At 40.0% G+C, this 14,988-nt stretch overlaps 1 protein-coding gene across 2 annotated transcripts; it reads right to left on the reverse strand.

Moving 5' to 3' along the window:
• Positions 1-1,245: 1,245 nt before the first annotated feature.
• On the reverse strand, positions 1,246-14,216 carry LOC103698062 (beta-glucosidase 12-like). 2 transcript variants are annotated; one of them, XM_039116149.2, is made up of 14 exons: positions 14,021-14,216; positions 13,535-13,816; positions 13,379-13,448; positions 12,984-13,042; positions 12,791-12,866; positions 6,064-6,141; positions 5,886-5,973; positions 3,943-4,198; positions 3,022-3,137; positions 2,707-2,924; positions 2,570-2,601; positions 2,182-2,284; positions 1,937-2,045; positions 1,246-1,769 (listed from the first exon to the last, which is right to left on the reverse strand). In XM_039116149.2, exons 2-14 carry the CDS (start codon positions 13,670-13,672, stop codon positions 1,562-1,564), a joined length of 1,551 nt encoding a protein of 516 aa, XP_038972077.2. In that variant the 5' UTR covers positions 13,673-13,816; positions 14,021-14,216; the 3' UTR covers positions 1,246-1,561. The 2 variants fall into 2 exon arrangements, with proteins under 2 accessions (XP_038972077.2, XP_038972078.2); XM_039116150.3 differs by lacking the exons at positions 13,379-13,448; positions 14,021-14,216 and having other exon boundaries at positions 13,535-13,847.
• Between the last annotated feature and the right edge of the window lie 772 nt (positions 14,217-14,988).

The raw sequence follows: 14,988 nt of genomic DNA on the forward strand, positions 1-14,988 counted from the left end.
AAACCGACTAGGTTGTTTATGAGCCCCGAAAACAATCATGTAAAGATTTTGGTTGGTAAGCCTGTGAAAACCGACTAGGTTGTTTGTGAGCTCGAAAAACAAACGTGTAAAGATTTTGGTTGGCGAGCCTGTGAAAACCAACTGGATTGTTTGTGAGCCTGAAAAACAAATGATTATGGTTGTGGTTGGTGATCCTGTGAAAACCGACTGAGTTCGTTGTCATCCCAAAAAAACGAGTTGGGTTGTAAGCTCAAAAAACAACCATATTGTAATCAGGATGGTTATAGTGAAATTTCCAAGAGTCTTAGGGAGTGGATGTAGGTGTGGGTTACACCGAACCACTATAAATTCTCTGTATTTGTGTGTGCCTGTCTCTTTATACTTTTGCACTTTAATCTCTGCCATTATTCATTCATTGTTTAAGCACTTATATCTTTCAAATTGAAATTATAGTTTATCCGTTGCATTTAGCTAAAAAGTTTTAAAATCCAATTCACCCTCCTCTTGGGCTACATATCTGGGCAACAATGGGGAGGGGGAGGAGGAGTAGGAGATTGGCGCGGAAAGGTGGAGGCGGTGCTTGATTGGCAGCGATCGATTTGGGACAGAAGGAATTTGGGGCTGAGACGATGGGGCTGAAAGAAATTTGGGGCTGAGATGGAGCGGGTCAGTCGGGGGGATGGGGTATATATGGAGCCCGACGATAGAAGACGACGCTTATAAGCGTCGTCTTCTATTGCCTTCTGACAATGCTTATAACCATCGGTAATTATGGGCTTTTAGCGATGCTTAACAAAAAGTATTGGCATAGCTCTTAATATTCCGATGCTTTTTAATAGCATCAGCAAATTTTGGCGTGCGAGCTAAATTACCGGTAATTCTATCTAGTGTTAGTATATAAAAATTGAAAAGTATCATTTTTTCCGTAATGCGAGAAGCCTCTGATAAATGTCAAAGGTCAAACAAAAAAAAAAAAACTACAAATAATTTAAGATTCTTGTCTGGTAAATGTGAAAGTGCTGCAAGTACGCCCAAGCTGCACAGCTAATAACCTGCCATCGCGAGCTTTAGGGGAAAAAAATATGGCAGCAATTAATGAGCCAATCAATTGGTAAAAAGATTTATGTTTTATGTGGTTTGGCTTTGACTGCTTGAGTAAATGAATGATATGGGAACTACCATCCAAGCCTATGAAACTCGTTGTTTCGCCATTAGTGAAAGATCAATTTTTCTCATGGCAAAAGGTTAAAAAGAACATAAATTATACAGTGGCATCTTATTACTTCTTCCCATTTACACACACACAAAAAAAAAAAAAAAATCAGTAGTTCCTCTTGCATACAACAAGAAGAGAACCATAATGAGTTGTACGGTGATCTTAAACATATGTTGGTGTCGCAAGAAATAGATAATACAAGCCTAAAGAGGCAGCTCGTTCAGCTTCCATTATATGAAGCCTATGCTTCTATCTGTTAAAATAAGCAAAGGCCTACTATATAATAAGCATCTATTACTACGATGTTTTATATTATAATAATTTCCCATGACAAAGCATTACCAACTACATCACAAGCGAATGTATTTTTGCACTCTGATGGATCTTTCCTTTGAGGATTTTGCTGAACCATTGAGCAGAGCTTTTGGGGTATCTCTTAAGACCATTTTCAAAATCCACGAAAACAATGCCAAACCTAACCGTGTAGCCATCCTCCCATTCAAAGTTATCTAACAATGACCAAGCAAAGTATCCTCTCACATTTGCTCCTTTCCTGTCGAGAAAAGAAATCATACAAGTGAAGAATAGATTGAGTTAGAGCCGTGGCTCAAGGCCACAGCCATAGCCATGCCCACTCATATATCATCCCAATTATTTATGTAGGCCAGGTATTTTGAGATTCCCTACGATAACATTGCAGGTATGCATGGATTGACAGACCTGATGGCTCTCAGAACATTTAAAAGATGCTTGCTATGGAAGTTTATTCTGGTGTCATCCTTCAAGGCTTCTCCAAGCGATACGCTCTTGTTGTTGAACTCATCTACACCTACAAAATATGGAAACCGGGTTCAATGCGAGACAGTTCCGATCTACCAAGATGCTACATCTGTACGTAGATCAGTGATAAATCTTGCATTTCTGCGCGCAAAATGTTGAAATTAGCTGAACCTGAACCATCTTACCATTCTCCGTGATGTAGATAATTGGGTTGTCGTATTTGGTCTTTAAATGGAGTAAGAGATCTCCTATTCCTCGGGGGTAGATGTACAGCCAGTCCGAAGCAGCCTGTGATGCATCTTCTATCTTAAATCACTATGTAAACCCAAGTGGTCATCGTATTATGCACATGCACACGACTTGGCAACCCCATATGCAGATCTTTTTGAAATGATAAAAGGCATGCAATCAGGCCTCCGTAACAAGTTATGTCAACGCAACTCAGGTCATTCATTATATGTATTATATGCATGGAGCTGTATGCATACTGCGAACATGCATGCAAAAACATACAGATAATGAGCACATAAATAGTTATGATATATGGGGAAGTTCTAAAAGAAGGATTCTTACCTTAGGACCTATTTGAATTCCATTACGCATCTCTATCGCAAACGAATCACCCGGTTACGAAGATCTTTAATCAGAGACATAATGCAATAGCTTGTTGATTGACTGAAAAAATGACAGGGAAGTTTATATTTGTTTACCTGTCGCTTGAGCCTGCATATCGGTATCATAGCTTGCGCTAACATTCTCGGACACAGGAAGTTCAGAAACATATCGTGCTGTGTAGTAGTTAACTCCAATAAAATCAAATGATCCATTAAGCATTCTTGACTGCTGTTTGGTAAATTTGGGCAAACGGTTTCCAACCAATGTCCTCATACTCAATGGATAATCTCCTCGAGTCAAGGGGTCCATGAACCTATAGGAGTTTCAGAAAATATATCTAGCGGTAAAGCCGTAACGATTCACATGCGCTCTTAAGCAGATTACTTGTGTAGGATTTGTCAGTGACTCACCATCCAAGCATGAAATCTAAGGCCCTGTTGGCTGCATCCTTGTCGGACTCCGAATCAGAGAGAGGGACAAACCAGCGGGAGTTCAATGATATACCTATTTTTCCATTTTGCGTAGCCTGCGTCAGGGCAATACATGTAATTGCGCTTTATCTTATTATTATCAGAAGCAAGTTTGTTGAAATCTCAAATCTGAGATACTACTCATCTTAGCTAGTGACTGATATCTAAAGAGTACTGCTACGCGACCCTTAAGCATTGTCCGGATCAAAATCAAGATAATCCAAGATCTCAGCTAGTATATTATATAATAAAGTTCATTTTGACAATTACTTTAGAAAAGCACATTCGGTAAACTGAAAGAAGAGTTCGAAAATATTGGCCATCGTATTATATCTTACCGTATTATATAATCTTATGATAACTTGAAATGGGTTACAACACACATTTTTCTCAAAAAAAGAAATAATAGTAATGAAGATCAAGAATTTGAAAATACCATATCATTATCTTTAACGTGATGAAAATCTTAATCAGAAAGCTGCATAATAATTATGAAGCCATATTGAGCATCCTAAAGAAAATCTTGCAAAAAATAAAAATCTTAATCTTCGTTGAACCAAAAAATTTTAATATTTATTTGAGAGAAAAGCGAGGAAGATCGATCCACCTGTACTATAATTACCTAGGCCAAAGTACGGTCGGATGATCCAAGACTTTAACCTATAACTTCAGGTATCACTTGGAGACGAGACCCAACTCACAAACTGGAAATCTTAGTGCTAAGGCCATTAGGATATTAATATTGGCCTTTTCTTTTTGTTTGTTTGTTTTTGAGAATATATAACCCAGTATATTGCATTGTGTTGAGTTATAAAAATAATATCAAAATCGAAGTGGCGATCATGGGCTCCGAGTTGGCACCTGATACTCGTCTTTGTATAGCCGTACGGCAGCGGCATGAGCTAGTAGCATGTGATGGCCGGCCATGTATGGCTCCATTCCCGAATCCCCAATATCACACTTTCCCTCCTTCCATGGGGAACACCGGCCCGGTGCTTTCGTGCCGTCCCCGTACCCTTTGGCGCAAAATGTCAATGGTTCATTGACTGTGATCCAATTCTTCACCTGATTGCCAAATTCCCTGAAGCAAATCTCAGCATAGATCTTGAAGTCCCGCCTGCATAATTGTCACAATTAAAGACAAAAAACAAAAGGGAAAAAAGAAGGGTCAAGATATCTCTTTGAAGCATAGAAATATGGCCCAGCACCGGGCTGCCAAACATTGGTGTAAGAATATACATTTTATTTTTCGAATTAGTTTTTGCGCCCAAATTCTTTATTTTTGAGGGGAAAAAATAAAAAATTATCAAAGCTTGCTAGCTTATGGAATTTCAAAATTATCCTTATGAAATGACAATATGTGACCTCAAGTTCAGCGCAATTGTCTTTGGGGAGCAAATTATCATAGCTTGCTAACTTATGCAATTTCAAAATTTTTGAAGGCTTTTGTCTTTTTCCATAAGCAGATACGATTGATTGTATTTTTAAGTAGAGTCAGATGCTTATATTTTCTGCACATACTGACTCAGGACAGGCTTAAGAGGCAGAAAACATAAGGTGCTCCGATACCAAACTATCAAAGGATAGAGGGAGAAGAAGGAGAAAACAAGAAGAAGAATAAAGAAAGAAAAAAAAGGAGGAGAATGCAACTTAATATTCTCGAATCTTAGTAATGCAAATTTGTACTTTTAAGTACATAGCAATGGATTTATACGGACTCAAAATCCTAATAGGAGTCCACATAAAACGAAAGAACTAGAATCCTAATACAATTCTAGCTAAATAAAAATAAAATCCTCTAATTTTCAAAAAAATAATATTTAAAATAAATTTTTAGTTGCTATATTTGTGTCTAACAGAAGTGCATGTAAATATCTTATAGGACGATTTGCTGTCACATACTTTTTATAGGCTGAACGTGTATATTAATTATTGGGTTCATATATTTTTGCATTAAAATAGATGCAGAGTATTTGCAGGAATAGAGTTAAAAACATTCATTATTATCAAAATGAAGTTATTCTTCCAAATTAAATTTTAAAAAATGGCCCAAATATCAAAAAATGAAATGAAATGAAATGGGTCGTTTCAGAAATAGACCCTTTATGTTTTCTGTACTGTAGTATCAGAGCCAGAAACAAAGAAACACGTAGAGTTTAAGGCCATCAACGGCCCAGATAAATTGTCGGATCCCAATTTTTACATTCAGCTTGAAAGGAAGTTTAGCCGGGTCAGGATTCATTTTACATAAAAAGGATACAAAGAGCTGGGCTTCGAATGAGAAATCCAAATTTTTGAATGGTCCAGACTAGAACCAGCACAAATTAATATGGTATTTGGTAAAGGACTAAAGTAAAGTAACGAACTTTGTAAGGAATAACCATCAAATAGTAGTCAAGCAAAGGACGTGTGTATGTGTTCAATTTCCTTGAAGCAAATAGGTAGGACACATTAGTAGGTGACACTTCGTAGCACATCTCAAGATACTAGTGCATAGCTTCTAAGTTTTTTGCAATGCTCTCTTGGTTTTGCTATCAAGAATGGAAGGGCCTAAATTTTATCTCTCTGAATTCGATTTGTTTTAATGACTATATCACGGCAAAATATGGTACCATACTATAAAATCTTTAGAGGTCTTTCTTCCACTGTCTCGAGCTAAGCTTGGGCAGAGCAAATCCTAAAGTTGAATAGTGCAGCATGAGACCCAGTCAAAAAAGATGCAAGATTTGGACAGCAAAAGCAGCACAGTAGCAGCTAGCCCTGTCTATGAACAGTAGGAGTGAGGCTTATAATTAACAACTCACACGATATGATGGCTCAAGAAACCTCCATATTTCTCTTCCAAGGCTTGGGGAGGGTCAAAATGGAGGAGGGTCACGAATGGTTGCACACCTGCCCATATTTTCAACTGTAGAATAATAAGGTTGACAACGAAATGGCCTAATAATCAAGGGAAAGAAATGGAGATGGTCGAACCAATACCATTGGATATGAGCTCATTGATAAGCTTGCTGTAGTACCTGATACCTTCTTTGTCGATTCCTCCACTTAGGCTGCCATCTGCCGTTAGACGATAATATTAGCCATGAATAAAGGAGTTTATTTGAGGGAAAATAATCAAAGGAGTTTCTTTTCTTTAGAGAAAAGGGATGCCACCAGTCCCACCAAATCATTTGAATAATAATTTTTTTGGATGTAGAACGGATTAAGATCAATTACAAAAGTCTAACTAGAATCTTTACTCTCTGCAGATCATAATGTCAGCCTCAAACCCTTTTATCCGTATTCTTGAGACCAACCGATTGACCGGTACCAATTACAGAGACTGGCTTAGAAATCTCAAAATTGTTCTGAGTTTCGAGAAAATAGGCTATGTGCTCGACAATGACATCCCTGCATTACCAGTACGTCCGACCGCTGATCAGCGTGCGACGCATGAGAAGTGGACAGACGATGACATTAGGGTCAAGTGCTATATCATGGCATCCATGTCCAATGAACTACAATGCTAGCATGAAAAATATGAAGACTGCTAGGGACATACTGGCACACCTGCAAGAGTTGTATGGTGAGCAGAGTCGCACAGCTCATTTTGAAGTGTCCAAGAGGCTCTTCAAAGCAAAGATGCGCGAGGGGCAGTCCGTCCATGATCACGGTCTGACTATAATCAAGGACCTAGAGGAGCTTGAGAAGCTCGGTATGAACATGCACAAGAAATTGCAAGTAGATCTGATCCTTCAATCCCTTCCTGATTCATGTAGTCAGTTTATAGTAAACTACCACATGAATAAGATTGAATGCACTAAGACTGAACTGATAAATATGTTGGTAACTGCTGAGGGAGCCTTGAAAGGTTCAAGGGGCAATGTCCTTGCTGCTGAGTTGACTTCTGGTTTCAAGAGAAAGTCTACTTGGAAGAAAAAGAAGCCTGCTAAGAAGCAGAAGAAAGACAAGAAGCCAAAGAAGGAAGTTCAAAAGAAAAAGGCTAATGACAAAGGAAAATGTTTCCGCTGCAATGTCGACAGCTACTAAAAGAGGAACTGTCCTTCATACCTCGAGAGCCTGAAGAACAAGAAAGGTGACACACCTTCAGAAGGTATAGACTTGCTCATAATTGAAACTAATATAACGATTTCTTCTACTTCTAGTTGGGTTATAGATTCTGGTTCTAGTGCTCATTTGTTCACTACCATGCAGGGTCTAAAGGAAAATAGAAGGCTGACGGAAAATACGGTAACCCTTCGGGTTGGCAACGGGGCAAAAGTTGCTGCTATGGCTGTAGGCACCTACCATCTGCGACTACCGTCTGGTTTTAGTTTATTACTTAGAGACTGCTATTATGTACCTGCTGCTAGCAGAAATTTGATTTCTGTTTCATGTCTAGCACAGGAAGGTCATGTTTTTACATTTGACAAAGACTGCTGTTCTATTTATTTCAGAAATAAAATAGTCGCACGTGGTTTTATGATTAACAGTCTCTATCATTTACATATGGATGTATCTATAAATGTGTCTGAGCAAGAAGTGAATGCCAAAGGATCCAAAAGATCCAGAGATAAGATAAACCAAAAATATTTGTGGCACCTCAGGCTTGGCCATATTGGAGAGAACAAAATGAACAAAATGGATAAAGATGGGCTTCTCGGCTCATTGACTTCCGAGTCATATCCAGTTTGCGAGTCCTGTCTTCAAGAAAAAAATAGCTAGATTGCCCTTTGTAGGACATGGGGAGAGGACCACTGAAATACTTACCCTGATACACACAGACGTGTGTGGCCCATTCGATGTGCAAGCCAGGGGACGTTATTCATACTTCATTACCTTTACCGATGATTATTCACGGTATGGGTATGTGTATCTTATGAGACACAAATCTGAATCTTTTAAAAAGTTCAAAGAGTTCAGAAATGAAGTAGAAAGACAAACTGGAAAATTTCTTAAGGCTCTTCGATCAGATCGAGGAGGAGAATATCTTAGTGGAGAATTCCGGAACTATCTCAAGGATAATGGCATAGTCTCACAATGGACTCCTCCGGGTACATCTCAACTCAACGGGGTGTCAGAGAGGAGAAATCGGACTCTATTGGATATGGTCTGGTTCATGATGAGCTTCACTGATTTACCTATATTTCTTTGGGGAGATGCCTTACTTACCGCAATATATCTACTGAATAGAGTTTCCTCTAAATCCGTTTCTACCACACCGTATAAGATATGGCATGGTAAGAAACCAAGTCTTGGTCATCTCAAGATTTGAGGATGTCCAGCCCACGTCAAAAGACTACAGGCGGACGAGCTAGAGGCTAGGACCATAAGTGCTCGTTTTATAGGATATCCTAAAGAGTCATTAGGATACAATTTTTACGTCTCAGAGGATCACAATGTCTTTGTGAGCCGTCATGTCATCTTCTTGGAAAACCAGTTTATCCTTGATAGAGGCAGTAGGAGGAAAATTGAGCTTGAAGAGAAAGTCTCTGAAAAGCAACGAGTCATGGATCCTATGGAACCCATTCATACAGAGCCAGTACACGATGTCCCTCAACCACCTCGCAGATCTAGTAGGGTCTCCCATCCTCCCGATAGATACTTAGGTATACTAGAAGAGGATACCAAGAAAATGTTCCTAGTGGGAGATAGGGATCACATACAGGATCTCAAAACCTACGACGAGGCGATATCTGATATCGATTCCAAGAAATGGTTGGAAGCTATGAAATCAGAGTTAGACTCAATGCATTCCAACCAAGTCTGGACCTTAGTAGATCCACCAGAAGGTATTGTACCTATTGGATGCAAATGGATCTACAAAAGAAAGATAGGTTCGGATGGAAAGATAGAGACCTATAAAGCAAGGCTAGTGGCGAAAGGGTATAGTCAACGCGAAGGCATTGACTATCAGGAGACCTTTTCACCTGTAGCCATGCTAAAATCCATCCGAACATTACTTGCCATTGCAGCATTTCATGATTATGAAATCTGGCAGATGGATGTGAAAACTGCTTTCCTGAATGGATATCTTGATGAAGATATCTATATGGAACAGCCTTTGGGTTTCACTTCCAGTGATGGAGATCACAAGGTCTGCAAGCTGCAAAGGTCCATCTATGGACTAAAGCAAGCATCTCGAAGTTGGAACACTCGTTTCGATGACGCAATCAAAACGTTTGATTTCATCAAAAACGAAGAGGAATCGTGTATTTACAAAAAGGTTAGTGGGAGTGCTGTCGTGTTTCTCGTACTGTACGTGGATGACATCCTCCTGATAGGGAATGATATTCCCATGCTAACCTCGGTCAAGGTCTAGTTGTCAAAAGAATTCTCCATGAAAGACCTTGGAGAAGCATCCTATATTTTGGGAATAAAGGTCTATAGAGATAGATCCAAAAGGATGCTTGGCCTATCACAGAAGATGTACATAGAGGAAGTGCTGAAAAGGTTCAGCATGGAAAACTCTAAAAGGGGTCTCTTACCCCTAAGACATGGAATTCATCTCTCCAAGAAGATGTGCCCCAACACATCTGAAGAGTTCAACGCATGAGCAAGATCCCCTATGCATCGGCAATAGGGAGCCTCATGTATGCCATGCTATGTACACGACCTGATATAGCCCTTGCTGTGAGTGTCACAAGCAGATATCAGTCGAATCCAGGTGAAGAACACTGGACAGCCATGAAGAATATTCTTAAGTACTTGAGAAGAACTAAAGATTTATTCTTGGTTTTTGGAGGATCATCAGAGTTGAAGATAGAAGGGTACACAGATTCAGACTTAATGACTGATGTCGATGATAGGAAGTCAACATCTGGATATGTGTTCTTGTGCAATGGTGGTACGGTGAATTGGAAGAGTTCTAAACAACCGATCATTACTGACTCTACTATGGAAGCTGAATACATCGCCGCATCTGAAGCTGCTAAGGAAGGCTTCTGATATAATAAATTCATTGCAGAATTGGATGTGATGACATCAGATGCCATAACACTCTACTGCGATAATAATGGCACCATAGCTCTTGCTAAGGAACCAAGATCTCATCATAAGTCCAAGCATATAGAGCGACGCTTCCACCTCATACGCGACTATGTTGAGAAGAAGTATATCGAGGTGCAGAGAGTAGACTCCGCGGACAATGTGGCTGACCCGTTCACCAAGCAGCTAAGTCAACAAAAGACTGAAGCCCACCTTAAGAAGATGGGACTAAGATATATGACTAATTAACTTTAGTACAAGTGGGAGATTGTTAGATGTATGCCCTAGAAGCCAATTTTGGCTGACACATTATTAATTCTAGAACATAATTTGTACTTGACTTTATTATTGTTGAATAAATGAAAGGCATCTTTTTCATTCATATTGTTGTTGTGTCTATAAATCGTCCAAGGAATTAATAAGATGATGATGCATATTCTCAAGAGTTGAGAATTTGAGCCATGTATCATTAGTGATTAATTTCTAAAAAGCTCCTGATCGATGGATCATCACGAGGACGGTGATCGATCCGATGAGATCAGTGCACACATTACTTTCCCTATGGATGGACGAGACTCGAGTCCATGGTGTGGAGACACTGAAGTAATAGTGCAGGTGCTTATTAGAGAACAAGGGTACTGAGCGTGACCAAGACAAGAAGTCACTTGGATGTCTATCCACTCGTCAGTGACTTGCTTGATGTTGCAGTAATGTGACTAGTCCTTTGACCTGCGGTGCTTCGGCTACTCACAGTAAGGTTATTGTAGTTTGACTGCACACATGCATGGTCTCTAGCCATATGGGTCCATGCAGTGTAGATTGGCTACAGTAGGTTCACTGTAGAAGTAGGGTATGCACCTATAAGGAATCTATTGACCTTGATAGATAAGGAGAGATCCTGTGTGATTTATAAGACTGAGTTTGTAAGACCTCGGCCGGGGCAGTATGCACAGTGGAGAAAGAGTTTTCTACCCTCGAACTTAAGTCGAATAAATCTTCACATACGACAGACGATGGGGTTTGACGAGTTGTCCATGACCTCCGTCCTGTAGGGATCCACGATAGTAGGACTATATAACATAATAACTGCACCTAGAGGTTCATCATTCTATTCTGCTGGGTAGCCACTACATGCTGCTAGGTGTCACTGGTGGATGGTGAGACTCACAGGAAATATCTCGACGATCGATAAACCCTAATGAGTTGAGTTGGAATCGTTCCAACCTATTGAAAGGAGTTTTCAATGATATTGTGATGGAGATCGCAATATATCTCACTACCAGTCAGAATAGAACCTATGGGGTCACACACACTAGAAGTATTGACCGATCCGATGGTTGAAATGTGATTATGAATCACGAGTAATCAATTCGATTGATAATCAGTTGAAGAAGGAACACTGGGGATTGATTAGTTGGACTTAAAATACGAATCCTACTTGAAAAAGGATTTCTAGAGTCCTTATTGGATTAGGACTAGGAATCCTACTTGGACTAGGACTGGGAGTTCTACTTAGAGTGGGATTCCTATAATCCTAATTAGATTAGGATTTTGAATTCAATTTGGATTCCTACTTAGAATAGGATTCCTAGAAGTCCTAATTGGATTAGGACTTCGGATTCAAATTAGAGTTCTAATTGGATTAGGACCAAAATTAAATAAGTCCTAATTGGATTAGGGTTTCTTAAGTCCTAATTAATCATTAATCTAATGGATCAACATGACTCCTAATTGGATTAGGATTGAAGGGTTCAATTGAGTCATGGTTCATTCAAGTCCTAATTGGATTAGGACTAGCATTGATTGAACCTAATTGATTCAAGCCTAATTAGATTAGGACTAAACCATGAGAGGGACACCTAATCCTCCTTGGAGGAGGATTAGGTTAACCAAAAAAAGAGGGGCATGAGCCCCTCTCCTTTTCTTGGTGCGGCATGAAGAGAGGGGGCCGGCGCCCCCTCTTAGGAAGTTAGTCTAGGGCTCCTAAATTGTAGGAGCCCTAGATGGCTTTAAAAAGGGAGCAAGGGCCGGCGCCCTAGAGCATGTGAAGCCCTCTTCCTCCTCCAGCCGTGAGCCCCCTCACCTCCTTTTGTTTCAGCCGCACGCAAGGTGAAAGAAAAGAAGAGGCTTGGCGGCATCCTTTCTTCCCTCTCTTGGTTCCAACGTGAGCAAGGGAAAAAGGCTGCAAGCAAGCATTGGATCTTCATCCATCTTCATCCTTCTTCTTCCTCCTCCCAAGCACAATCAAGGGTTGATCAAAAGGGAAGAGATCAGCCACTTAAAGTTGTTTCTGCAAGGGAGCTAGCACCCCGGAGAGACAAAGGAACTAGAATCGGTTTTTGCTTCGTGTGGATACCCGTAGAGGCCGGACGCGTGTGCGGCTTTAAGCGAATCTTCCTCCAAAACCACGATTATCAGTTTGCGGCGATCATCTACCCGCACAGAGGTGAAGATCTGATCTTCCTAATAGTTTAAAATTTTTAATCCTTATCTAACTACGAACGGTTTTTGAACAATGTTCATGCGATGAACAGTTGATCCCGCGCATGCCTCTTCCGCTGCCATCTGAATTTTTTTTAATTTTCTGCGGCATGGGCGGGTTCTAACACTATCATTGCACTTACTATGTATTTGTCGCTGGAAGAGGAAATTATTAGACATCAAACATGTTTATTCACAAGTTGGACGAATCGTAAGAGATTTTTTTCCCAAATACATTCGGGTAAGGGGTTTAACTTACTCGGTAGGATTCTTGACCATGAGATGGAAAACCTGTAAGCGTCCATGCCGATGTCCCTCATAATGTCTACATCTTCCTGTGTTTAACTTTGTCATCAGAAGCTTTTAAAGTAAAATGATTAAAGACCAAGCCTGAATAGGAGAAAATGTTAGAGAGAAAAATGATAAGATGGAAAGAGGCTGCTGGGAGCTACCTTGTAACGATGAAAGGAATCCACTGCTACATCACCGTTGCTTCGGTCCAGAATCTTCTCTGTAAAATTGTGTATGAAGCCATTAGGTCATTTATTTCCTTTTTATAACTTTCAAAGAAAACTCACTGCATTTTTTCTTTGGAAAGGTTGCTGAACATAGGTGGTGGAGCCAGGTTTAGTTATTCATGCCCAAATTAGAAAACAAGCGGTCGAGCCAGGCTTTTGAATCTGGAAGCTATCTTTCTTCTACCGCTTTGCATATATTGTTAAATTATCCGCACATGGAACCTTGAACTACTTAGGCGTTAGCCTAAACAGCTAAAAAAGAAATTGGTTTCTCATCAATCTATTAGAAATTTATTTCTTGGTAATTTGCGAGAGAGAAAGAGAGAAACCCGGGTGCTTGTGGGTGAAGGCATCCCATATGCTCGGCCCCCTGCCACCGTCTCTAGCTCCACCTTCGTACTAAAATGAAAGCTAGCACGCCATCAAACAAATCCTTCTAGATTTTTTTTCCCCTTAGATTCATTAATTTTTAAATCGAGGCTAACCTGGTAAGCCGAGGAGGACGTCCCAAAAATGAAACCAGCGGGGAAACTACTCCGGTCGAGCGATGCAGAAGCATTCTTCAATATAGCCACGAGGAGGAGGAGGAGGAGTGGAGGAAGGATACCAAATCCAAGAGCCATGGTGGGAATAAAATCTGAAATGCTGGGAATAAAATCTGAAGGCCCTCACAGTCTAAGCAAGGATAATTTCTGGTCCCCCTTTAAGAAACTCCAATAATTTAAAATCTTGTCAAGGCTTCGTGGGTGGGCACCCTCTGTCATTTGCTGCACATGGAAAATTATGGAAAGGAGTTTGCTTGACCCCAAGAGTTTGCTACCCATAATTTACGCAAGAAAAAAAAAAATCACTGGCTGCTGCAAAAGTAATTACTTGATCAGTTTTTATTACCGACCGTCTTTTTTTTTTTTTTAAGGTTGTTAAAAGAATAAAGATATTAGTAATAGAAGGTCTGCTTGTAGAACAAAAACCTTCTAAAATGTGCGCCCAAGAAGGTCACCTGGGGATAGCTTCCATTTTTGCCGTGTAAAAGGTCTGCAGAGAAAAAAAGGAAGCTGTTTTTACCCAAAAAAAAAAAAAAAAAGGAAGCTGTGCCCAGGTGGCTTTTGGTGCGCCTATCATAGGATTTTTTGGTTCATGCTTGTGAGTTTTTTTAGAACGCTTTGCGTGGTTCCTTCCTATTCACTGTTGCTCCTGCTTTAAGTCACAATTAACTAATTAATTTTCAACTATTTAAATAATTACAGAAACACTAGGAGGACAAGGTCACCTCCTATGTAAAAATTAGGTTCCTATTTAATTAGATCCTAGAAGATTCCTCCACCAAACCTTGATTGCTCCCCTAATATCTTTTATTTATTGCTGCATAATTTTTTCGTAATTGCGACTGTCAATTTACAGGTATTGCTTAAAAAAGGGAAATCAATTTACCAGTGGCTGTCAGATGGATTCTTTAGTCTTATATCATTCGACTAGATTTGTATATTTTTAAACAGGATGATAAGATTTTCAACAACCACGCACCTGCCTTGCGCTGCAGCATGTAAATTATTAATGTCCCATCAACCATGCTCGGATTGGGAGTGATTAGGTGCGTCCTTTTTTTTTTCGTGCATCAATCATGCACAGAGCTGTGATATTGATGGGAAACGTTATTGATTTTTTTTTTTTTTTTTGAAGGGAAAGGTAGGCTGGATACGTCATTGATTTAATAGGTGCCCCGCGGTTGGTACGATTCACGGGCGTCAATACTGGCAGAGCGCCCATTCACTCGCTCGAAGGGCTTCGACTTAGGCCTTTCGCACGTGATAGCTTCGATAGGGCGAAAATTAGGCAGGTTAACAATTCGAGCCGAATTCAAACCTGAAAGATTTAGGTTCGGCTTGTTTTACAGAAGCTCAAACTCGGACTCGAACTCGGTACCGAGGTCTGTACTGGG

This window comes from Phoenix dactylifera, chromosome 2 (genome assembly GCF_051530095.1).
Source record: "Phoenix dactylifera cultivar Ajwa chromosome 2, Ajwa_hap1_PhDact_Kaust_v1.1, whole genome shotgun sequence".
Lineage (NCBI taxonomy): Eukaryota > Viridiplantae > Streptophyta > Magnoliopsida > Arecales > Arecaceae > Phoenix > Phoenix dactylifera.